The 26,693-nt window shown below is 39.9% G+C and overlaps 1 protein-coding gene across 5 annotated transcripts in view; it reads right to left on the bottom strand.

Moving 5' to 3' along the window:
* strada (STE20 related adaptor alpha) overlaps positions 1-26,693 on the bottom strand; it is a 50,594-nt gene that overhangs the window by 10,452 nt on the left and 13,449 nt on the right. For 3 of the 5 annotated variants that reach the window (XM_073070796.1, XM_073070795.1, XM_073070799.1), the window contains exons 4-10: positions 23,640-23,668; positions 17,372-17,474; positions 15,189-15,310; positions 10,112-10,220; positions 8,029-8,152; positions 6,728-6,899; positions 4,476-4,580 (exon numbers count right to left, since the gene is read on the bottom strand). In XM_073070796.1, the coding sequence (XP_072926897.1) occupies positions 4,476-4,580; positions 6,728-6,899; positions 8,029-8,152; positions 10,112-10,220; positions 15,189-15,310; positions 17,372-17,474; positions 23,640-23,668 (764 nt within the window). Of the gene's footprint in view, positions 1-4,475; positions 4,581-6,727; positions 6,900-8,028; positions 8,153-10,111; positions 10,221-15,188; positions 15,311-15,590; positions 15,676-17,371; positions 17,475-23,639; positions 23,669-26,693 lie in introns of all 5 variants that reach the window. The other 2 variants (XM_073070798.1, XM_073070797.1) reach the window with 2 other exon arrangements.

Raw genomic sequence — 26,693 nt, 5'->3', positions numbered from 1 at the left:
GTGAATATAATCTGCAAAAACAAAAGTACAAGGAGGAAAATAGATGCAATAAGTGATTAGGATTTGAAAGGCACTGCCAGAGGGATGCAGACTCAGCTGTAGTTTTCAAAAGGGAGCTGGATAAGTATAGAAACATAGAAAATAGGTGCAGGAGTAGGCCATTTGGCCCTTCGAACCTGCACAGCCAACTCAGAACCCTGTACCTGCTTTCTCTCCATACCCCCGATCCCTTTAGCCACAAGGGCCATATCTAACTTCCTCTTAAATATAGCCAATGAACCGGCCTCAACTGTTTCCTGTGGCAGAGAATTCCACAGATTCACCATACTCTGTGTGAAGAAGGTTTTCCTCATCTCGGTCCTAAAAGGCTTCCCCTTTATCCTTAAACTGTGACCCCTCGTTCTGGACTTCCCCAACATCGGAAACAATCTTCCTGCATCTAGCCTGTCCAATCCTTTTAGAATTTTATACATTTCAATAAGATCCCCCCTCAATCTTCTAAATTCCAGTGAGTATAAGCCTAGTCGATCCAGTCTTTCTTCATATGAAAGTCCTGCCATCCCAGGAATCAATCTGGTGAACCTTCTCTGTATTCCCTCTATGGCAAGAATGTCTTTCCTCAGATTAGGGGACCAAAACTGCACACAATATTCTAGGTGCGGTCTCACCAAGGCCTTGTACAACTGCAGTAGAACCTCCCTGCTCCTGTACTCAAATCCTTTTGCTATGAATGTCAACATACCATTTGCCTTTTTCACCGCCTGCTGTACCTGCATGCCCACCTTCAATGACTGGTGTACAATGACACCCAGGTCTTGTTGCACCTCCCCTTTTCCTAATCGGCCACCGTTCAGATAATAATCTGTTTTCCTGTTCTTGCAACCAAAGTGGATAACCTCACATTTATCCACATTAAATTGCATCTGCCATGAATTTGCCCACTCACCTAACCTATCCAAGTCACCTTGCATCCTCTTAGCATCTTCCTCACAGCTAACACCGCCACCCAGCTTCGTGTCATCCACAAACTTGGATATGCTGCATTTAATTAACATATAACATATATATATGTTCCCTTGTCTAAATCATTAATATATATTGTAAACAACTGGGGTCCTAGCACTGAGCCTTGCGGTACCCCACTAGTCACTGCCTGCCATTCTGAAAAGGTCCCGTTTACTCCCACTCTTTGCTTCCTGTCTGCCAACCAATTCTCTATCCATATCAATACCATACCCCCAATACCGTGTGCTTTAAGTTTGCACACTAATCTCCTGTGTGGGACCTTGTCAAAAGCCTTTTGAAACTCTAAATATACCATCCACTGGCTCTCCCCTATCCACTCTACTAGTTACACCTTCAAACAATTCTATAAGATTCGTCAGACATGATTTTCCTTTTACAAATCCATGCTGACTTTGTCCGATGATTTCACCTCTTTACAAATGTGCTGTTATCACATCTCTGATAACTGACTCTAGCATTTTCCCCACCACCGATGTCAGACTCACCGGTCTATAATTCCCCGGTTTCTCTCTCCCACCTTTTTTAAAAAGTGGGGTTACATTAGCCACCCTTCAATCCTCAGGAACTAATCCAGAATCTAAGGAGTTTTGAAAAATTATCACTAATGCATCCACTATTTCTTGGGCTACTTCCTTAAGCACTCTGGGATGCAGACCATCTGGCCCTCTGAAAGAAAAGAATGTGCAGGGTTATGGAGTGAGGATGGGGCAGTTGAACAGGATAGATCTGTACGTGTATGAAGCTGGTAAAGTCTCAACAGGCTGAGCAATCTTCCATGCTGTGATTCTGTAGATGCTTCTCCTGAATTCACATAATCATAGCAATCATCAAAAAAAAACTTAGCATAAAGATTGAGATCATTTGGCCCATAGGTCTGGCCTACGCTCATCAAAAAATAGGTCCTCAGGCTAATCTCACCTTCTGGTATCATGCTTGTAGCCTGCAGATGAAAGCTGTTCTCCTGAGAGTCCTCTATTACCTTTCTATTCTGTTCTTTTCCTATGCAGACATTCTTCAGAACCATTGTGCCTGTGTCTCCATTATTGCTTTGCAGCCACACAGTTTCTCCTGTCCTTTCAGTTACACAGTACACTGCACAGAAATAGTTATTTGGATAAAAACACTCATAACATACGGAGCCAGGAGGGCAAGAGCTCTCCAATTTAACTTTGAAATGAGTCACCAAATGTATATGGCTTAGTGCAAAACTTGTCTGATGAGAAGGTTACTGCATATATTTGATGGCAGGGGTACAGTTAGGGGTGGGCAGTAAGACAAGGGAGAAAAATGCTTCCCAAACTCCACATGAAAGCTTTTACCAAATTTTCTTAAATCAATGCACACTCATTATTAGCCTTTCTACAATGGGAAATAGGTCTATCTGCCAGTTTTATATAATCCATTCACTCTCCCTTAAGCCCTCTGTTTCCAGCTCACTTTACTCGCTCACTCAAAGTGATGACGGCTTGCATCTTTGGAAACAGCTCTATTTCAATCTTTAATATCTCTATTTTCCCCTTTCAGGATTCTTTTGAAGACCCTGACCTGGAGTTACACGCTGACTACAGTTCTTTGCAGGAATGGGACCTGCTCTCGGGGAGCCACGACTGGCCGTTATCCAACATGCCAAGGGCGCGGCCTAAGAGTTCGGCTCCCCTTTGGAGGCCTAGGATCTGGGGGCTTTGGAGACAGGCAGATCGAAGGTCGGTGTCCCGTGGGAGCTGGAACATCTTTGGCTGTGTACTCAGAGACCTGAGATCTTTGGGCACAGAGCTTGAAAAAAGCAAGGACTTTTAACATTGCAAACCAGCGAGTTGTTTGTTATGTCTCCCCTCTCACTGTGAAATGGAGACAGCTCTTCCTCCCTTATGAGGGGGAGGGAGGGAGTGGAACAGCCTGTGGTATGTTGAATGCCAGGTGAACAACGTAGTCTTTGCAGTTGCTTTGCTCACGCTTGAGTGCTCAGTGGCGGGTGCCAATGCTTTTTTTTGCAGGTGGAGGGGGAGGGGGGATAGTTGCTTGCTGCCGCTAACGCGTGGGGGGGGGGAACTTTGGGTTTCTAACATTTAACTGTCATTCATTCTTTGGGGCTCTTCTCTGTTTTTGTGGATGGTTGCAAAGAAAAAGCATTTCAGGATATATTGAATACATTTCCCTGACATTAAACGTACCTTTGAAACCTTTGAAAATGTGAAAGATTTATCCTGATGGTATTAACTCCTTAATTGTTATACATGAAGCATCAGAAGATAATTACAGGTGAGTTAGACCATTAAATTGACCAGATTATTCATCCAGATAAAATTTGTTAACACCCCTTGGTGTAACCTTTAATGAGGGAAAATTACTTACGGTTCTAATTATTAGGTTTCAGCCTCTATTCAACAATGTTCCAACTATTTGTCAGTCTTCATACAAACATGAGCTTACTAATAAATCCCACCTTTTCCTTCTACTAGTTTAAACTTATTTCCCCTTTGTTCTGGTCATCTAGATTAATCTATTTTGCATCCTTTTTTATATTGTTGTACAAGATAACTTTTCAAATATCTCCTTTTCTCTTGCATTCTCATGCAGCGCTCAGACTGGGATCAGTCTGCATTCCCTCTTTCACCTGAAGCTCTCTGGCATCTCTTCTTGGTTAGAATTATGTGCTGCTGCACTGCCTAACTGCCCACAACAGTGTTCACAATCTGCCCTGACTTGTATTCCAGGGATCTCTCTGAATACTTCACCATCCTTTTGACTTTGCAGATTACTGCCCCACCTGCTGGACAATAAGGAGAATCCACTAAAGTTCCAGAGATAGTCCTTTTTGTAACACTACATTTGTCTGCCCTAAACTTATCTTTCAATGTTCGATGTAATTATATATCGCCCAGCTATATTTGAGTTTCCTGAGGGTTCTGTCTTCTTACCTCCATTTCCATTCCTCAGAAATGACTGCATCATAGCCCTCAAATGTCACATCTTTTATATAAATCCACTTCTCATACTCATCAACATATATCATATTTCAACCAATCCTTCATATTAGTTCTTCCTTGTCTAGTCTCACTATTATTAGGTTTTACATTTGCAGTTGAAACTATAATTAGAGTTTACTTCATCTCTCAGTGCTTTGCTTGGAAATTTAACTGTTGCTATTTTTTTGTTCTGGAAATTGCTTCTTAATCCAATCAGCCCCTGTAACGGGTCTTAACATATCTATTTGCTTGACAAATAGCATAACCACGGTTAGAAAATGTCATGTTTAGGAATATAAAATTAAAAGGAAAGGCAATCAGTATTCTTAGACTGAATTAAATTAAAAGTTTTAATGCTTATCAATCCATTTTAGCTTTCTTCACCTATTCAGGTTTTACAATAATTACCGGACAACCAGAGTCAAGACATGCAAGGCCGGTGGGACACTTTATGTCTTGACAGGTGATGCATAACACCCGTACCTGAGTTGCAGGCATATCTTTGAAGGGAACATGTCCATTAGCCAGCTCACACGCAGTGATCCCCAAACTGTAAATATCAGATTTGGCATCATAACCCTGCAGATTCTGTAGGGAGAAAGGAAGACAGAATTGTAACAGAATTTTAGTTATTATGTGCAGATAATATTATTAAAGAACTACACCCCTTTTCCCAAATGGTTGACCATCACTTACCATATGGCTAACCCAGAGTCAGACAGCAGCATTGGCTTTTTCAACTGAGAGGTTTAAGTTCAGACTTCTAATAAGCAAACAGCGACATTAAAGAAAGAGCAACTTCACACAAGAATGAGGACTTGAGAGCTTATCAATTTCTCACCACTCATTTTGCAGCCAAAAGCACCCACATATTTCTAACAGTAATCTAATCTAACTGTGCCTTGAAACATGAATAAACATTCTTTCTTAAGAGTTTTGGCCAAGGACAGTAGTTGGTTGGGTTATTCAACAGTGGGCAACACTCATGCTAAACTCACATCGTACTCATCTTTTCCCATGTTTCTAACTTTCATTTCTGCAACCCTCTAATATCTGTGTTCAGTTCCAGTTTTGGCCTCCTGTGCTTTCTACATTTTGATTGTTCTGCCATTAATAGACAGTTAACCATCTGTTCCCCAAGTTCTGAACTTCTTTCTCACTCTCTCACACTTAACCTCTTCAATCCAGGTTTTGCTTGCCTATCCTGTTGTCTTATGTCTCAAGCAGTGGGAATCGGGATTTTGGCAAGGCCAGCATTTATTGCCCTTATGGGGATGGTGTAAGAGGTAATATATTAGATTGGATGGAAGATGAAACGACTAGCAGGAAATACAGAGTAGGCATTAAGTATGTATTTCTCTAGTTGCGTCACAGGAACTGTGTTGTGCAATTACACAATATGTTACAATTCTTACAGGTAACCTGCTTGAGTCATAAGGCAGCACAGCTATACTTACTGATGCCACAAAAATAGACAAAAGCAAGTGTGATGAGAACACAAAGAAATTATAAAATAGCTGGATTAAGTAAATGAGGAAAGATCTGGAAAATTAAATATAATGAAAACATCATATCATCTAAATAGTGAAAGATTTCACAGCTCTGAAGTGCAGAGCGATCCAGGTGTCCTAATGAATGATGCACCAAAGGCTAGTATGTATGGCTAGCACGAGAGGGCACAGGTTTTAAGGTGCTTGGAAGTAGGTACAGAGGAGATGTCACGGGTAAGCTTTTTACTCAGAGAGTGGTGAGTGTGTGGAATGGGCTGCTGGCGATGGTGGTGGAGGCGGATACGATAGGGTCTTCTAAGAGACTCCTGGATAGGTACATGGAGCTTAGAAAAATAGAGGGCTATGGGTAACCCTAGGTAATTTCTCAGGTAAGGACATGTTCGGCACAGCTTTGTGGGCCAAAGGGCCTGTATTGTGCTGTAGGTTTTCTATGTTTCTATGTAGGCGCAGCAAGTAATTAGCAAACAATGTTATCATTTATTGCAATGAGAATTGAAACTGAAAGCAGGGTGGTTGTGCTTCTGTTATATAGTTCATGGGGAGATCATCTGGAGTAAAGTACTACTAAAAGAGGGATGTTAAGGTGGTGGAAGCAGTTCAGAGAAAGACCACTAGATTGGAACGGCAAGTTGTCTAATGGGAAAAATTTGTGCAAGCTGGACTCGCATCCACTGTCGTTCAGAGCAGTTACTTAATTAAAATATACAAAATCCCAAGAGATTGTGACAGGTTGGGTGTGGAAAGGATATTTCCTTAAGCAAGGATCTAAAACTAGAAGTCACTGTTTAAAAATAAAGGATTATCTGTTTAACATGAAGAGGTATCTTCCACCCATCAACTCCCATCCCCCACCTTTCTAATGCCCTCCTCACCCAGATTCACCCATCATCCGCGAGCTTGTGCTCCTTCCTCCTCCTCCCACCCTTCTGCCCCCTTTCTTAACAGTTGACTGTTCATTTCCCTCCATAGATGTTGCCTGACCTGCTGAATTCCTCCAGTGTTTTGTGAAAGACTTTGCAACTCTTTTCCTCAGAGGGGAGTGGAAGGAGATTCTTTAATTATATATTTCAAAGACAGAGGTGCATAGATTTTTGCTAAGCCAGCGTGTGAAAGGTTACGACAGATAGACAGGAATGCAGAGTTGAGACTACACTCAGAGATATTATCTTATTAAGTAAGTAAGGATTACTCCTGCTTTTAATTTGGATATTGGTGTGGACTTACCTGTTGCAGCAACTCAGGGCTCAGCCATGGTAATATTTTAACACTGTATTTTGGGAAGTCATGGATCACACGCAGCCGCTGCCCATGGCTGATCATACTGAAAATACTGCGAAGTCCTGACAAATAAACCTGCCCCTCTGATGATATTAGAATGTGACTTGCTTGAACACTCCTGAAAAGAACAAAATAAGTTGGTTACTTTACCACAGTTATTCCAGAGAAACTAGAGAGGTTGAAGAAGCTTGTTTTTACAGCAGAGATGATTAAAAGGTGTGCAACTTGTTATAGTTAAAAAGCAGGAAACACTAAAGCAGTCAGATTTAGGATAACTGTAAAAAGGCCAGCGACAAGGTGAGGAAAATGAGTTGTTTATGTAACGGGTAGTGATTGAGGGATCTCAGTGCAGGGTCTTCTTGCTTTTAACTAAGTAATCTGGATGAAAATGAACGTGGCCAGATTAATAAATTTGCACAGGACATGAAAAAGTGAAATTATGAATAGTGAGGAAGGTTGTCAAATGATATGGCAGCATATAGACCAGATGAAAGTATGGGTAGAAAAATGGCAGATGGAGTTTAATCTGGACAAAAGTGAGGTAGTTCATTTTGGGAGGTCAAATGCAAGAGGAAAAGAAACAATAAATGGTAAGACTTTAAGGAATATCGATGTACACATAGGGATCTTGGAGTGCAAGACCATAGCTCCCTGAAAGTGGCAACTTTATCTAAGTTTGGGTGGGTGTTAGAACAGATAGCGTTACCAAGGTATTTGGGGGGGGGTGGGGAATGCTCAGTTTTACCACCAATGTTAGAGGGGTACAGCCCACTTGACACTCTAGAGGAAAGGATGCCAGCTCAGTTTGAAAACTGAATAAGGGAAACTAGATGAAGTGGAAGGATACATAGATTTAGACTCAAGACTTTATTCAAGTAAATGTTCATGAGAAACTGGTTTGTTTGAATTTTAGTAAGGTATAAAATCTTTATGAGAACTCCGGTTGTGCAGAGGGACACAAATGGACTGGGCTGTTGTCGGGAATGTGGAAATATACACATGTAGCAAGACTATTTAAAAAAAGGCTATTTCTATCAGGAAATTTAAGGACAATTTGTTAAAGGTATGGGACCAATCAACTTGAAACAAAGTTTCATTCTATTTCATTCTTTGCAATATTAACTACCAGTTTCACCTAGAATGAATTCACTGTAGTTTGTTTAAATGATGATTCATATAAACACATTTTATAAAGTAAGATTCAGTCAACTCATTTTGCCTGCAGCCCGAGTCACAGAATACATTACCTGTGCACATATCCCATTCTATGAATATAAACCAAAGCTTTTAGCACCCCTTGCAGAATGTAAGCAATTGTGGGCTCATTCAGACCATCCGTAAAATGTGTGTTCATCAGATCTTTAGCAGAACCTAGCAATTAGAACACACAAGATGATTAAAAGCTATTTAAAATAGAATTAATCCTAATGGCACTATTTTAATATAAAATAATTTAAAAAATCCATACATAAGCGGTATGAAAATCAGTTTGAAAACTAGTCTGAAACTGGTGTTTATACAGGGGCACCAAGTGTTATCAACCAAAATTTGAAATTGAGTTACAAAGACATATCAAGACAAACGATGGAAAGTTTGAAGAGGAAGTTTTAACAAAAAGGGAAATCAGAGAGGTAGGAAGGGAATTCTGTTCTGGGAGACATTGATGACTTAAGACTCAACAGTCGGTGGCGACGAAAAGATATTTAGTAGACAAGAACAAACCTCAGCAGGATTCACCTGGAGGTCGCCCCAGAAAAGAATTTGAAAATAGAATGGTAAATCAGGAGTAAATGTAGGCCAACAAGCACTGCTGTTGAGTGAATGAAACTTGCAAGTTAGGGCATGGATGGCTGAGTTTTGATTACCTCAGGATAATAGGAGACAGAAGACAAGGTGATGGGGCTAGGGAAGCTCTTGCAGAGGATTCTTAGGGATAGTATTTATGAGCATTTGGAAAAACATGGCCCAATAATGGACAGTCTGCATATTTGTGTGCAAGGCAAGTCGTACCTACTAACCTGAGTTTTGAGGATGCGATGAAGGTGATTGTTGAAGGTAACATTGTGGATGTTGTCTGCATGGATTTTAGTAAGGCATTTGACATGGGAGGCTCACCCAGAAGATTAAGATGCATGGAATCCATGGTAACTCAACTGTTTGGATTCAGAATTGGCTTGTCCATAGAAGATAGAGGGTAGTGGTCAATGGGACTTATTGCTGGATCGAGGTCTTTGACTCATAGTGTTCCACAGAAATCTGCACTGGGACCTTTTCTGTATATATGATGTATATAAATGATTTGGATGAAAATGTGCATAAGCTAATAAGATTGTGACAAAGATTGATGGTATTGAGGACAGCAGATTGCCAAATGATACAGCAGGATATAGATCATTTGCAGTACATTGTTCATGGCAAGACCCCTCAACAGTGTTGGTAAACATAGGGATCTTAGCGTCCATATCCAAAATTCCCTGAAAGCAGCAGCACAGATTAATAGTATAACAAAGAAGGTGTTTACATGCTTGCCTTTATTAGTCAAGGCATTGAATTCAAGCGTTGAGAAGTTATGCTGCAGTCTTATAAAATTCCAGTTTAGCTACAGGTGGAGTATTGCATTTATTTCTAGTCACCCCCTATATAGGAAGGATGTGGAGGCTTTGTGGTGAGTGAAGAAGAGGTTTACCAGGATGTTGCCTCAATTAGAGGGCATCTACTATGAGGAGAGGTTAGACAAAGTTTGGTTGTTTTCTCTGGAGTGATGGAGGCTGAGGGGAGACCTGATAGAAGTTTATAAGATTATGATAGTGTAGGCAGCTGGTGTCTCTCCTCCCCCACCCCAGTTGAAATGTCCCACATTAGAGGGCATGCATTTAAGGTGAGAGGGGGAAAGTTCAAAGCAGATATGCAGGGCAATTTAAATAGGATGCTTGGAACACTGTCAGGTTGAGACAAATATGATAGAAACGTTTAAGAGACTCTTAGATAGACAACATCTAAGAGTCTCTTAAACACTTCTATCAAACAGAAAATGGAGCGATATGGACATTGTATAATCAGAAGAGATTAGTTTAGTTAGGCATTTAATTACTAGTTTAATCAGTTCAACACAATATTGTGGGTCAAAGGGCCTGTTGTACTATACTATTCTATGTTCTGAGCAGTTGAGTGACAAACTCATCTCAGAATCAGATAAAGCTCCAAGAATGCAGCAGCACACCAACATTACATAATTATCATAAATAAGTGAGGGGAAAGGATTCAGCATGTGAAAATGTAAACACAACTTCAAAACTACTATGATTTACAGGGCAGATGTGCCAAACTTACCATAGGCCATGAATGGTGTTACTATCCACACTTCATTGTTGGCTATCAATGTGGCTTTATATGGCAATATATTGGGGTGATGAAATAACTTTGATATGTGGAGCTCACCCTAGTGAAATGAAAGCACATTTAGGCCACCCAGACAATATGTTTTAGCAGCTAATGAGTTAACAGAGACAAAAGTACCTGGTAAACTGAGTACTACCATATATCTTTATCCACTTTATTTGCATGTTTATGTAACACACTATTCCATCATCTTTCAAAAATCGTTACTGACACCGGTGTTTTCGAACACAGATTAAGGCACTCTATCAATATGAAACATGGATAGAATTATGATTAAGAGCCCATGATCACGTTCAAAGTAAGTTCAAAGATCAAAGTAAATTATCAACGTAAATATACACTTGCTTTAGCCACTTTATTGGGTACAGGAGTGGAACCTGGTGTGGTCTTCTGCTGCTGTAGCTCATTCACTTCAAGGTTTGTTGTGTTGTGCATTCAGATATTTCTGCACACCACTGCCATAACACGTGGTTATCCGAGTTACCGTCGCCTTCCTCTCAGCTTGAACCAGTCTGATGATCCTCTTCTTACCTCCCATTATCAAGGCACTTTCACCCTCAGAACTGCCGCTGTTTTTTTTTGTTTTTCGCACCATTCTCTGAAAACTCCAGAGACTGTTGTGTTTGAAAATCCTAGGAGATTAGCAGTTTCTGAGATATGCAAACCATCCCACTTAGCACCAACAGTCAGAGTCACTTAGGTCATATTTCTTCCCCCATGATGATGTTTGGTCTGAACAACTGAATCTCTTGACCAAGTTTGTATGCTTTAATGCATTGAGTTGCTGCCACACGATTGGCTGATTAGATATTTGCATTAACAAGCAGGTATACCTAATAAAGTGGCCACTAAGTATACATCTTGAGATACGTCTTATTGCAGACGTTTGCACAGAAAAAGTACAATAGAATTTACAAACTACAAAAACAACCAATGTGGAAAAGAAGACAAACGGTGCAAATATAAAATACTGTAGCTGTGAACTGCTATCTGTAATTCCATGGGTTATTCTATAGTGCACATTTCAGGAAATACTGTATAAGCCTTCCAAACTCAGAAAAGAATCATGGATGAATCAGGTTAGCGTGTGCCTTCAGGCTCCTGTACCTCCTCCCTGATGGTAGCAATGAGAACAGGGCATGCCCTGGGTGATGGGGGTCCTTAATGATGAATGCCACCTTTTTTGAATTGAAGTGACTTTATCTCTTACATCGTTCACATACATGAGTAAAAATCTATGTTACGTTTCAGTCTAAATGTGCAATGAGCAATCATAGTAATTTATAATAAATAGAACAGTCAGTGTAATATAGAGTGCACTCAAGTCAGCATGAGTTCATCAGTCTGATGGCCTGGTGGAAGAAGCTGTTCCAGAGCCTGTTGGTCCTGGCTTTTATGCTGCGGTATTGCTTCCCGGATGGTAGCAGTTGGAATAGATTGTGGTTGGGGTGACATGGGTCTCCAATGATCCTTCAGGCCCTTTTTACACACCTGTCTTTGTAAATGACCTGAAATATGGGAAGTTCACAACTACAGATGCACTGGGCTGTCTGCACCACTCTCTGCAGAGTCCTGCGATTAAGGGAGGTAAAGTTCTCATACTAGGCAGTGATGCAGCCAGTCAGGATGCTCTCAAATGCTCTCTAAAAGGCATCTCCTTTTGAAGGTGTCCTGGATGCTGGGGATGCTAGTGCCCATGATGGAGCTGGCTGAGTTTACAACTTTCCACAGCTTTTTCTGATACTGTGCCAGACAGTGATGCAACCAGTTAGAATGCTATCCACGGTATACCTCTAGAAATCTGTGAGTGATATTGACACCCCAGAACTCGAAACTGCTCACCCTTTCTACTTCTGATCCCTTGATTTCCCCTTCCTGAAGTCCACAATCAATTCCTTGGTTTTACTGACCTTGAGTGCAAGGTTGTTGCTGCAACACCACTTGACCAGCTGATCTCCTGAACATCCCCCATCTAAAATTCTGTGAACAACAGCTGTGCTGTTGGCAAATTTATAGTTGCCTTTTGAGCTGTGCCTAGCCACATAATTGTGGGTGTAGAGAGTAGACCAGTGGGTTAAGCATGCACCCTTAGTGTTTCCTTATCAGCAAGATGTTACTTCTGATCCACACAGCCTGTGGTCTCCCAGTGAGGACGTCAAGGATCCAGTTGCAGACGGAGGTACACAGGCCTTGGTTTTGGAGCTTGTTGATTAGAACTGAGGTATGATTGTGTTGAATGCTGAGCTGTAATCAATAAACAGCAGCCTGACGTAGGTATTACTATTGTCCAGGTGATCCAAGGCCAAGTGAAGAACCAATGAGATTGCATCTGCTGTAGACCTATTGTGGCAAATTGCAGCAGATCCAGGTCCCTCCTTAGGGAGGAGTTGATTCTGGCCACAGTCAACCTCTCAAAGTGCTTCATCACTGTGGCTATGAGTGCAACTGGGCGATAATTGTTGAGGTAGCTCGTCCCGCTCTTCTTGGGCACTGGTATGATTGTCACCCTTTTGAAAGCAGTTAGGAACTCCCCCACTGCAGCAGTGAGAGATTGAAGATGTCCTTGAACACTCCCACCAATTGGTTAGTACAGGTTTTTGGAGCCCCACCAGGTACACAATCAGGGTCTGTCACCTTGCAAGGGTTCACCTCCTTGAAAGATATTCTGTCGGCCTCCGAGACAGGGTTGCCAGATGCTGCAGGGATTCACACAGAGGTAGTTTTATTCTTCTTTTCAAAACATGCATAAAATGCATTGAGCTCATTTGGGAATGAAGCATCACAACCGTTCATGATGTTAGGTTTCACCTTGTAGAAGGCAATGGCCTGCAAACTCTGCCAGAGTTGGCATGCATCCAATTCTGTCTCTAACCTCAATCAGAATTATTTTCCACCTTTAACATAGCCTTCCGCAGCTCATACTTGGACTTCTTGTACATTTCTAAATCACTGGTCCTGAATTCCATAGATCTACCCTTCAGTAGACAATGAATCTCCTGCTTCATCCACAACTTTTGGTTTGGATATGTCCAGTATATTCTCGAAAGCACACACTCATCCACACAGGTCTTGATGAAGTCAGTGACAGCTGTGGGGTATTCATTCAGATCCAAAAATGAATCCCTGAATATAGTCCAGTCCAGCGACTCAAAGCAGTCCTGTATGTGCTCTTCCACCTCCCTTGACCATACCTTCTTGGTCCTTCCCATTGGTGCTGCAGTCTTTAGTCTCTGCCTATATGCTGTGAGTAGCGGTAAAGAAAAATGAATGGACTTTCCAAAGTGTGGGCATAGGATGGTGGGATAAACGTTCTTGATGGTGGCATAACAGTGGTCAAGTGTGTTGGCTCTTCTGGTTCCTCAGGTAATAGTTGATAGTTGTGATAGTTGTTCAGAGACTTCAAGCTGGCCTGGTTGAAATCTCACACAATGAAATGAAACCGCTTACATTGCTCAGCTCCTTTAGTGCCTGCCCTGAGGTGGAATGTACAGTACTACCAGGATGATGGCAGAAAACTCCCTTGGCAGATAAAATAGACACTTAACTGCTAGATGTTCCAGGTTGGGTGAGCAGGTCTGAGACAGAACTGCCATGTTTGTGTATCCTGATGAGTTAATTATCCATCTCCTCTGCCTTTAAAAGACTTACCCATCCTGTCTTTGCGGAGAATCATGAAGCCATCGAGCTACAGCATTGTGCTCAAAATGGTGGGGTGAGCCATGTTTCTGTGAGGCAAAGGACATAGCAGTCCCTGGTGATCCTCTGGTACAGCAATCTACTTGAGGTCTTCAATTTTATTTTTCAGACTGTACATTCATCAGCAGGATAGTCAGGAGTGGGTGTCTAAAGCCTCTGCATTTCAATTGTACTTGTAGACTGGTACACCATCCCCACTTCCGTTTCCTTAAAGGGGAACTGCACTTGTAACCAGAGTCTGCTGTATGAGGTTTGTCGATTTTGAGTATCGATAGATTTCTTTAAGTATCTTAAAATGATGATGCTTATTGAAGTACCCATAGCTGTGACTGTGAACTTCAGCTGTAGTAGTCCTAAACGGGAATATTTATGATTCCCATCAGAGCTGCACGCAACTAGTCACCCCTTAATGGTGATATCTTAAATACTCCTGTGGAGAAACTAATACACTTTCCAAAAGGTTAATTGCTCATGCCTACATCCTTGTTCAGGATCCTGGGATTTGAATCCATCATCATGGATTACAACTTGTGTGGAATGTTTTCCTGGTCTCAATCTTCAAAAGAAAATAAGTCTTTTGCCTTTTTAAAGCTTTCACTTTCCAAAGGAATAAATTCAAGTACCTCCATTTTCCTTAAAACCTAAATTCCTAATAACAAGAACTGTGAATGATTCACTTCAGTCCCCACTCCTACAGATATTTAAATACACTACAAATGATCACTCAAATGATCTGCACCCTGGAGTTAGGGGAAGACAAGTACAATGAGGAACCTGTGTTCTTTGAAGTTACTCCTTCTCTAAAGTGGAAAACAGTTATAAGCCCTAGTAGGCACATTATCAATCTTACTAAAGAGAACAAGCCAGAACCTTTCAAATTGTTACAAGCAACACACACAAAAAGCTGGAGGAACTCAGCAGGCTAGGTAGCATCTATGGAAAAGAGTATAGAGGACGTTTCAGGCCAAGACCCTTTATCGGGACTGGAGAAAAAAATATGAGGAGTCAGAGTAACAAGGTGGGGAAGGGAAGGAAGAGATACAAGGTGATGGGTGAAACTGGGAGGGGTGAAGCAAAGAGCTGGGAAGTTGATTGGTGAAAGAGATACAGGGCTGCTGAAGGGGGAATCTGATAGGAAAGGACAGAAGACCATGGAAGAAAGAAAAGGAGGAGGAACACCAGAGGGAGGTGATGGACAGGTAAGGAGACAAGGTGAGAGAGGGAAATGGGAATGGGGAATGGTGAAGCAGGATGGGGGAGCATGTCATACTTCCAGAATCTAAGTTTCCATAATTTATTAACTGGACCATACCTGTAATAAAGCAAGCATCTCATTGGTGCAGTTGTCCAAGTTAATTCTCCGAACAGCCACCTGCTGGCCAGTTCGTTTATACCTCCCCAAGGTTACAGTCATAATGTCAATAAACCCTTTACCTGGACAAGAGAGACAACATTTATCTTAAACTCCATACTAAAGCAGGAATGCGTTTCACAACAAAATCCACTAAATTCAACATCATGATTTGCTGTGTTTGCACATAATCCTTTGGCAGATGTTCCACTGATGGGCATTTTGGTTTTCCTAATATTTCATGCCATGGATGACCTTGGGTTAGTTCATCATCTTCTCAACAACCAAGGCTTACCCAGAACTTAAATGCTTTCTCTCTATTGCAGTTACAAGGAAATTAGCAATAATCAAACTGTGGTCTACCTGCAGGTACCAGCAGATGTGAGTATTTGCATGACAACATTTTGAGTCAGAATTCTTTTTCATGGTGCCTGGGTTAAGACTTCTCCTTCAAAAATAGAAAATAAATTAACTGAACATTCACCCAATTGCTTTTTCTGAAATCTTTCTATCATAAATGCTATAAGTCAATCCCCCTCACAATACTTCACTGTAGGACACTGCCCCTCAAGAATAACAATAAACGTTTTAATGAATTAAAGCTGTTCTACTAGCAGCAATTGCTGAAAAACTTTTTACTTTAATGTTTTTAGTTTAGTTGTGATCAAGTGCCGATGATCCAGAGATTCAGGTCTTTTGCAGATTTCTCCAACTAAACATTTAATCCAGAGATCTTAATTCACAGAAACTTCACAGACTCCAGACTTTCCTGTAACTATTTTCAATATATCGTTGATTTTATTGAAAGGGATATCAGTTGAAATTTATGCTTTTACCACCGGGAGGTCAGGTCAGCTGGACTTACTTGTTGGGGAAATGGTGTAACTGGGAAAAAGATGAACCAAGCAGATGAATCATCTGATGAACCGTTATCCAAAATAAAATCTGTCATGAAAACTCTGTCACCAGTATGCAGTTTTACAGCATGTATCTATCATAATTTTTGTAAAGTATTGTTGAAATTTTAAAATTACTTGCAAAATATATTTTTTGTAACTGCTGATACAAAAAATTATAAAAATAGCAGTTACATCATGAAAGCTCTGAGATGCATGCCAATCCAGAAGCAAGTACATTATTTGTTATATGGCAAGGAAAATGGAAGTAATATCATCACTGTAAAACTTTGTACACAAAACAATAGTCTGTACAGCGACATTGTTTGGGAAAGTTCTCAATCCATTGCATGTACAGACTGAAAATTAATAAGTCTCTCGACTCACTTTTAAATAATGAAATTTTAACCATTTTGCAAATAAATCCAAAAAGAAAAACATGCAGAAATAAAATCCAGAAATATTAAGTGGTATGGTAGCGTAGTGGTTAGCATACAGCACCAGCGGCCTGGTTCACTTCTGCCACTGTAAGGAGTTTGTATGCTCTTCACATGACCAAGTGGATTTCCTCCGCATGCTCCAGTTTCCTCACACATTCCAAAATTATACCAGTTAGTAGGATGATTTCTATAATTAGGTGGTACTGGATCATTACCCTGGAAGGGCCTGTAACTGTGCTGAATCTCTAAATTAAATAAATTAGGCACTATTTATAGCAAAAGAATGTCAAATTCCTATGTGGGAGAGTTTACGAGAATAATCTCATGTAACAGAGAAATAATTGGTTTGATTTTTTTCCCTCATCTCATTCTCGGGTTGCTTAGAGATGAATAATAAATACCAATAAATAAAAGGGAGATTCTGGTGACAATGACCAACTCACTTCCTCTCTGCACAGATAACTATTTTTGGACATTTGTTTGACTTTATTAATCCTCACGATGTTGAAAGGTTCATGATAGCTGATTATTGTCGACTCTGTTCCATTATCTGGCAGTGATGCACTGAGCCTATTTACTGGAGGAGTACAAGCACGAGTTTTCAGAACTTGTAGACTTTGACTTAAAAATCTCAAATGGAGCACCTGTATGCTGTTAACGAGCATTCATTTCAATGAGTTGAATCGAAAGATAAAACCCAGTGGATGTTATACTTCTTGAATTAATGTTTTCAAATAATTTGAAGTATATCTGCTAATTCCTCTCTTTCCCTCGCACACACACACACACACACACACACACAAATTACCTATTGCAGTCAGCAGCTCATAAGAACTACTGTCTGCTGGGAAGGTGCTCATGGTGTCCCAGTTCTGGGGAAGTGCAATATTTTCCGATGAGTGTTCATCTGTCTAAAGGGAGAAAAGAATTAAAGCATCAGTAATGCCCATGACAGGTGAATTCTAATCTGATTGCAAATTGCTCTCTTCAAATTGCTCATTAACTTTAGCAATCCAAGACAAAACTGTGCTGTAACACTGAATGATTCTAAATGTTAATGGATGGAGTTGAGAAAGAACAATGAAAGAACCCGTCTCTGGACAGTGAGCCACAAAGGCAACATTTTCAATGCTTTACTGAACAAGGACATGGAAGACAGATGGTACAATTAGATAACTTTGGAGAAAGAAGAAATGGATGGTTATGGCGAAACATTGATAGTTTGATTTCCATGAAAGCTACAAGTTTTTTGCATCTTATAATGTTTACATTCCTCAAGTTCTCCAGATCACCTTTTAAAATCAATGTTTAATGGTACAAGTAGATTTTGTTTTAAATTCAGTCAAGCTTTTAATTAGATCCCAGTGATAAATAGTAAAGCTGCCTAGATGTCCACAGTTCTAAAGCCCCGCATAATTATTTCATTAGGTGTGCAATATTCCAAAGTTCACAAGGGTTGCATTTATCTTGTGCAACTGTTTACTGATTATAACAGAAAATTAATGGATAGAGACCCAAGATCAAGGATCAATTTATTTTAAATAAAATTCCTCTAGACATATAAATTTCCATATCATAAGCTACCTTTTCCTACTCTCTTTACTGCTCATTTACTAGTTCATCTACTTGTGCAGCAAGTACACACTTTCAAAACAGAGTTACCATTTGGAAAATCTTAGGCCTTAGCATAAACTAACCTCCCTAACCTATATCCTTCTCATCACCAAAACTAAACACAAAATTCAGGCAACATCTCATTGCCTCCAATTCCTCCATTCTCTTTTGCTAATCTCTAAAACTCACCTTCTCCTTGAACTTCAATATCTACATATTTCAGTTTCAATACTGCTGTTCAGAAGAGATTGCTGTGCTCTTGACCAATTATCTTCGTATCCTCTCTAGCCATAGGCAAGGTCCCAGAGGACAGGCGAATAGCTAATGTTCTATTATTCAAGAAGGGAACCAGGGATAATCTTGCAAACTATAGACCAGTGAGTCTCACATCAATGGTAGGGAAGTTACTGGAGAGAATTCTTAAAGATAGAATTTATGAGCATAGGGAGAACCAGCATGGCAGGTTGCATCTTACTAACTTTATTGTGTTTTTTTCACAAGGTGATGAAGGGGATTGATGAAGGTAGAACTGTAGATGTTGCCTACATGGATTTTAGTAAGGTGTTTGACAAGGTCCTACATGGCAGGTTCAACCAGATGATTATGATGCATGGGGCCAATGGTGAGTTGGCCATTTGGGTCCAGAACTGGCTTGCCAATAAAGGGTCATGGTTGAAGAGACTTATCCTAGCTGAAGGTCTATGATTAGTGGTGTTCTGCAGAGGTCTATACTAGGACCTCTGCTATAAGTGACTTGGATGAAAACGTAGATATGTGGGTAAGTTTGCAGATGATGCGAAGATGTTGTGGATAGTGTAGATGACTGGCAAAGAACCATCATCATCTGTTAACAGTGTTGATGAACAGAGAGATCTTGGGGTCTAAAGTTCATAGCTCCTTGAAAGTGGCTACACAGGTTAACAGCAAACACAAGGAAATCTGCAGATGCTGGAAATACAAGCAACACACACAAAATGCTGGCAGAACGCAGCAGGCCAGGCAGCATCTATAGGAAGAAGCATTGTCGACGTTTCGGGCCGAGACCCTTCATCAGGACTTTGTCTCGGCCCAGAGAAAATTGCATGGAAGGCATTTAAGGACGTTGTTGAAAGTTTTCTCGGCAACTACAGAGCACCAAACTATGTGCAGCTGGTCGACAACATGCTTCAAGCATACAAAACCATGAAGTGAAACATGTCACTAGATTCATTTTCTGTATTCCCATTTAGACTTTTTCCCTGCAAATCTTGGCACTGTCAGAGTCGAGCATGGTGAAAGGTTTCACCGGAACATTGTGGTCATGGAGAAACAGTATCAGGGCAACTGGAATCCATCAATGCTGGCTGATTATTGTTGGACACTTATGCGAGAAGCCACAGACACTGAGAACAAATGAAAATCATCAACAAAATAGTTTTAGTTTAGTCAAACTATTGCAAAGTATCAGCACCATTATGCAATTAAATGCATTATATTCAACAAAAGTCAATTTCTTGTTTCTCCAAATTCTTACATGATACAAGTAGTCTAAAATTGTATTTTTGTTCTGCTTCAAGTGGTCCATCCTAAACAAAAAAAATTCTGAGGAAGCAACACTTCTGAAAAAATTTGTTGTCCATTGTTTTGAGGTAAATAGACAGCATGTTTTCCCCAGGGTTGAAATACACATTTAAGGTGGGTGGGGGGGGGGGGGTAACTTCAAAGGAGCTGTGAGGGCAGTTTTATTTATTTATTTTTTAAGAAAAGAGATTGGTGGGTGCCTGGAATGTGCTGCCTGGGGTGGTGGTGGTAGAGGCAGATACATTAGTGACTTTTAAGAGATGTTTAGACAGGCACATGAATGTGAGGGAAATGGAAGGATATGGACATCATGCAGGCAGAAGGGACTAGTTTATTTGGCCATTTGATTACTAATTTAATTGTTTCAGCACAACATTGTGTGCCGAAAGGCCTGTTCATGTGTTATACTGTCCTATGTAATCATTTTTAAATGTGGTAGTTACGTTTGACACATCGCATTTGACACACCAGCCTGCTTCCTCAAAATCTCCTCTCAACTTCTATGAAAGTTCCAGTCAGTGGATTTGCATTCAAGCTACACTCAATAGGCTCATATCTAATCTCAATTTTTTTTGGATATGAAGGTATTTGGGATCAATGCAGGAAACTGGTGTGGGGGTGGGAGTAAGAGATCAGCCATGATCTAATTTAATAGTACAGAAGGGATAGAGGTCAAGTGGTTCCACTTTCCTATGTTCTCCAACTTACAGTACATCAACTTGCTCCCTGCTATTTATAAAAAGGTCACCTATCTGTTGATTTTTACCCTCTGAAGCCCCTTAAAGCCCATTTCTGATAGACCTTTTGATTTTCCCACCCCTAGGTGCGTTCCACAGACTTCGTACTTTGGTGAAAGCTGTGCTTTTAGATGGTTCATCATTAGCAAGCAGTAAGGTAGTCTGAATCATTACATCAAAAGATCATCCCGCAAATGAAAAAGAATTAAATCAGTTTGACAACAGTATCTATCTACTCTATCTAATCCTTTCATTATGTTACCCACCCCCCCCAACCATATAAATGTCATTTCATCCTCTTTTGTACTGACAGACAGATGATCTGTTAAGCCCAGCAACTAGGTAAGCAAGCACAGGTGTGAGACTGCTGCTCCTCTGAAATATCACTTCCTCTCTTAGCCTACCATTCTGCAGCACTGTAGATATCTGTAACTCAGAAACTTAAGAGTATATTTTGTCACAGGTAAGTAACAAATTTCCACCACTATAAAGAAGCTGAAGCAAGGAAACAAGCAAACGGCATCCATGCACAAGGGTTCAAAGGAGTCTACTACGAAGTCAGTGATATTACTAATCAATTCACGCTACAGAAAAGCCAGGCAACTAATCACAGCAAGGGCTTGGAACAGATTAATGATATCAAACAGCACAGGAACAGAAGACTCACCAGCACAAGTGGTGTACAATGAACAGGCCCAGAGTGATTAAAGTGAAATAATAAGGATTTATTCAAGATATCAGTCACTTTTAGAGCACTTCCTCTCCTGCCTTCACTCACGGATTAAAAATTCAAGCAAAAAACAATTAATCGTTTTCTAAATCAGTAAGTGGTGCTCATTTCCACGTCAGCCTCATGAAGAGAGTTCCAACTCAGCACAGTGATTTGGACACAATGGGTATGACCACAAATTGTTTAAGCATAAGCTACTATGGGAACTACTGCAAGGCAATAAATACAAGAATGATTTTAAAATAATTCTAATTCAGCAATAAAAACATTTACAGTGTGCTCTTAAGAGATTGAGGTTAACTTCTCATGTTTTGGTATGACAGACAGCTTTTGTCTGTGTAAAGAATTAAATTTGATTTCCCCTTGGTAAGTGCTAAAATGTGTAGCACAACAAATGCAGGTTTGTAAGACAAAATGGTATTAGTGTCGGCTGTGGAATGTTTTGAGAAAGTACAAGGGAAGAACTTAGTGTGAGTACCAGTCTACAGCCTTGAGTAGATAAGGTGAAAAACATGCTTGTCTGGAAAAGTATTAAAATAAGGAGTCTTGAAAGATAAAAAGGGACAATTTCTTTGGTCCAAGTGGGAATTTTCACTTGGACTGGGTTGCAACTAAGAGCTGGAGATAAGAGGCAAGGACATCAAGAGGGAAAGAGACTGGAAAAGCTGTCAGACCATTGCATTTTTTTCCCGGTAGTATATTGTGTGGCGTGGCTTAGTGATTAGTTCATAAGTATTATTTAGTCTCATTTGCTATTTCATTAACCATTCTTCTTTCTTTCTTTATTTTAATAAATTCTAATAAAGTAATTTCTTATAACCTTAACATGCATACAGTGCATCACTTGTTTGTGGATATCTCCGGCTGCTGAATCATATAAGAACAAGGAACAAATTTTTAAATATTTTTGTTACAATCAGTAGATTGCTGAATATATAAATGATTGGGGAACAGTCATATTTCAAAATCAAAGTTAGAAAGCTATTCAATAGCTTTAGGTGAGGCAGTGTGAATTGTTCCTGCTCCTCGTATTCCACTTTTAGATCAGGTGGCTGCACTTTCTCTGGCCTGTCTTCAGGGTGCTGAGTGTTGCTCAGGCATTTCTGAAAAAGTTGCAGGCTGAGACATTGTTATTCATGCCAGTTACCAGGTCGCAGTTGCTAATGTCTGCAGTCAGGAAAGAAAATGCAACACTTTTGAGACAACACTTCCCCTTGCAATACCTGTCCTTTCACCTCTTCCCTTCCATAACTACGGCAAACCTGATCTTACTCTCTGATGGACTATTCCTTTTGTCTTATCCAAACCTCTTGCAACTTAAAACAAATGTTTTCTTGCTTTTCCAGTTCTGACAAAGGGACTCCAACTTCAAATGTTAACTGTTGCTCTCTCCATAGATGCTGTTGTCTGAGCTTTTAAACGTTTCTAGTTGTTTTCTTTCTAGTTCAGATTACCAACATCTGCAAAAATGTGTACAAAATGTAGCTATTATGTAGGATTTAGAAACACAGCCAGAAGTAGGATTCTGAAGGTTAGCTTTGTAAAGGAATCTAACACTGAGAATTATCAGCCACGACTCATGAGACATTTCATACATACAACAGAATGAGAGAGTGAGACCAGAGATAATTTTTTTAGTTTTAGCTGTTTAGTTAAGTCACTATGATCTCCTCTCCCCCCCCCCACCATTATAAATGTGGTACCTTACAACTAAACTGTTTTGTATTTGCATTGAGGAATTAGTACTGCGATTATGAACTGCCTAGAGACAACATATAGCAACAATCTTAATGCACAATGGAAAAGTGTAAAGTGAATTACATGGATGATAGCTAGAACTGAGAAATACACATTAGAAAAAGCCTAACAACTGGTAGCTTAAAAAAAAAATCCTCTCTATAGAAAGACAACTGTAGCAACTCAAATGCACAAGTCTAAAGACGTGGTCTCTCAAGGAGACCACAACTGGGGTTGCAAGTACAAGACAATCAATCAGCCACTAACAAATCCAGAGAGGAACTCAGGAAAAAATTTCTTCAGCTAGTGTGGTGAGTATTCAAAACTTACACCACACAAGCTGCCAGAGGTAATTAACATTTGAGAGCAAGTTAGATAAATGCAAAGACATCTGGATAGTGCAAGTTGAAAAGGAATGCAAGGGTGATGGACTGGGCTGAATGCCCCTTTTCTAGCTATCATCCGTCTAATTCACTTCACTTACACTTTTTTCATTGTGCATTAATATTTTGTGCTGAATGTAACAAAGTTGCCCCATGCAGAAACAAAAAAGGAAATTGCTGTGAGCAAAGTAAAATGTTTTACAGCAAATATCTGACATGCAGCAGGACAAACTTAACAGGTTCCTGAAGTCAGAGTCAAATACCACACTGCACAAAGGTTCACATGCAATCAGCCTTCTCATGGTGAGTACTCACCTTCCTGTGATAGTCCGCTCGAGGCCGCTCTGAAGCAAAGAAACTAAAAGTTGATTTTTAACACTGGGGCAAAATAACTGGCAAGCCTAACCATAGCTGACATCAGTCCAAGTCAAGGCCACAAGATACAAGAATTATAGATTTTTCAGAGGAATAAAACTGCTTTTAATGCAACAATGATGGCATCTGAAGAATGAGATTTAGGTGTCAGAAGATTTAAAATATTATTGTCACTTAAATACATTCTTGATGAGAAATGAAACATTGCATGATCATCACCACAGAATAATTGTAACTTAATTCAATTTACAGCATTGGTCACAAATTGAGGTACAGAGTAGATTCACATTGTAATAAAAAAATCACGATGCTACCCCCCCCCCCCCCACATAAAGTACAAATGCAATTTGGATAAAACAATAAAAGGGATTGCCCACAGAACTGCAGTGTGCATCAAAAGTAAATCACATTACATGTGGGAAGAGAAAAACTTGTATCACTTTTAGATTGCAAGCAAGAATTGCTTTACAATGAGCATTCATGAAAGAGAAACAAAAGCAAGAGGGGAAACCCAGAACAAGGATCACAGAGACAGATGATTGTTGTAGCCAGTGCTAAGAAGCTGAAAGCTATGGATTATAAATGAATTACTCAAGAGACAAAGATAGCCAAGAGAACACCTGGTGATAATCACCCAACTTCATCCATCAGTCTGTTTAACCAGGTATCAAAACCCCCTGGTGAAGGCAACAAATTATGTGACTTGCTTCCAGGAACACTCAAAATTATGAAATAGAAGGTATAGGCCTTAGAACTTCCCTTTATAATGCTGTAAGTACAAAGTACGGGAAGATATGGCTAGTGGTGAAATCTTAATGAAGGTGGTGGAAACTATCACTGTGTAGAGGGTAGTGTGTTGGAAGGTGAGAGAGGGGAAACCTTAGCCTTGCTCTTGTTGGTGGAGAGCCCTGTAAACCATGATTGCAGAAAATCCAGTTAATGAAAGAGGAAGACATTTCAGACACACTCACGTGTAAACTCTCATCATCAGAACAGATATCTTAGCTGGGGAAACTGGGAGAAAAGAATGGAATTCCTATAGGAAGGGGGAGGGTGAGAGGACACGCAGTCAAGATAGCTGTGGAAGTTTGTTAGCTTATAGTTCATATTGGCCAGTAAAGACTTTGCCCCCTGATTGGAGAATGCCATCAGAATCTAGAACCATCATGAAATATCATGATATTCACCCAATCACCCTAAAATATTACACTTCAGTGAGATCATTTCACATTTTCTAAGCTATTCCTCTCAACCTTTACTCAGTCAGTTCTTTAACTCTCAAATCAACCCACTGAAATTTCTCTGCACTTTGGAAAATATATCTTTCTATGGCAAATACACATTTCCTTACATAAAGAATTTAAAACTGTAATCAGTGCTGTAGGTGCGGCCTCACCAAAACACTGGGGCAAGACTTACATTATACCACATCCTACTTTAAATAAAGGCAAACATTCCTTTTGCCTTTTCAACTGCTTGCTAAACCTGCATGACAACCTTGTTTCTTGTATAAGGACACCAATGACTACTGATATCCTCAGTGAGGCTGGGTATCCTGCTGCAAGTCCCCTACCGACGTCATTGTTTTTCCATCATCTTCAAGGCATAGATCAGAATGATGGAATATGTGCCACCATGAGTGCAGCTCCAACAAGTTATTAACTTTGAAGCCATTCAGCCCACCAGGGCAATCCAAGGCTCATCCATTCTTTTTACTTGCCCTCTTGCAACCAATGTTGATGCAAAAACATTGTGAAAAAATTGTCAGCAGATCATTACAACAATATTCACAACTCTGAGATAGCATCAGCATATACAAAGATGTGTTGATAAAATAGAATGTCAGTAATGAAACAGCTTAGAAATCGGGAATTTTGCATGCAAGTTAGATAACGATGTGCACTAGATTTTTCAAAAAACTCCATTGGGCTGTGAAGGGTTCCCAAAGAGGGCCTAATTTTAATATTCCCCATTGAAAAGTGTGTGTTTATCTTTTAAACTCTCCTTAGAAATGTGGGGATTCCAATAGATAAAATTGTTCAGAGAACGGCAAAAGATTTTAAACTTTCTGTCTGTGATGAATGCACAAAGTTGTCACTTAAGTATTAGATTCAATGCTGCAAGATCTTAGACACAATAATAACTGGAAGGTGTTACTTCAATGCTAGCTGGAGATTTTTCATCTAATGCTCCCATGAGGTTCTAAAGCAGATGAATTGACTCAAATTAGGAAATGTGGAACTTAAACACAAAGAGTCAGCAGGAAGAATTTTGATGAAAGATTTATGCAAACTGTTACATTACTTCATTCTGATCCGACGCAAGCTGTTTTCCCAAATGTTGCACAATACTATGAATGGCCAATATTTGCATGAAGGAGCTATATAGCCCCAAGAAAATGATGCAAGGCAGGCCATGAAACAAAATACTTTCTTTCCAAGCTTCTTGGACAACTTTTGCAATATAAATCTACTGACAGTGTGACATACAGTGATGAAGTGGTACATTTTCTTGTTGAATTTTTTAAAACTCTATTGACACCTAGTGTACTATCACGTAATCTTGGAACTAAAAGAAGCAGCTCCAATCATGTTAATCAGGAATCGTGATTCACCAGTATAATAACTGGTAATGTTGATGGGGAAAATGTCTTCATCCCTTGAAAGTCAATTATTCCATATGATCTACCTTTTCAATTCAAGTAACTTCAAATCTCTGTTCAACTTATTTTGCTATAAACATTAATGATGCGAAGACAACCACCAAATGCCATTAGCCTTGGTCTCAGAACTCAAGCTTTTCCCCACTGTCAGCTACATGTTGGTTGCTTCAGACCTGGAGATAAAAATAATCTATACATTTTTACTCGGATTCCAAGTAATGAAATATAGTACATTCTGGAGAACTTTTAACAGTGAAATTAAGTAAATTTACACATTGTGTATAGGTACTGAACATACCTGCTAAAGAAAACCATATTAAATGTAATTTTGT

The sequence above is a fragment of the Hemitrygon akajei genome, chromosome 18, assembly GCF_048418815.1.
Source record: "Hemitrygon akajei chromosome 18, sHemAka1.3, whole genome shotgun sequence".
Taxonomy (NCBI): Eukaryota; Metazoa; Chordata; class Chondrichthyes; order Myliobatiformes; family Dasyatidae; genus Hemitrygon; species Hemitrygon akajei.
This window is presented reverse-complemented; position numbering and strand designations above follow the sequence as displayed.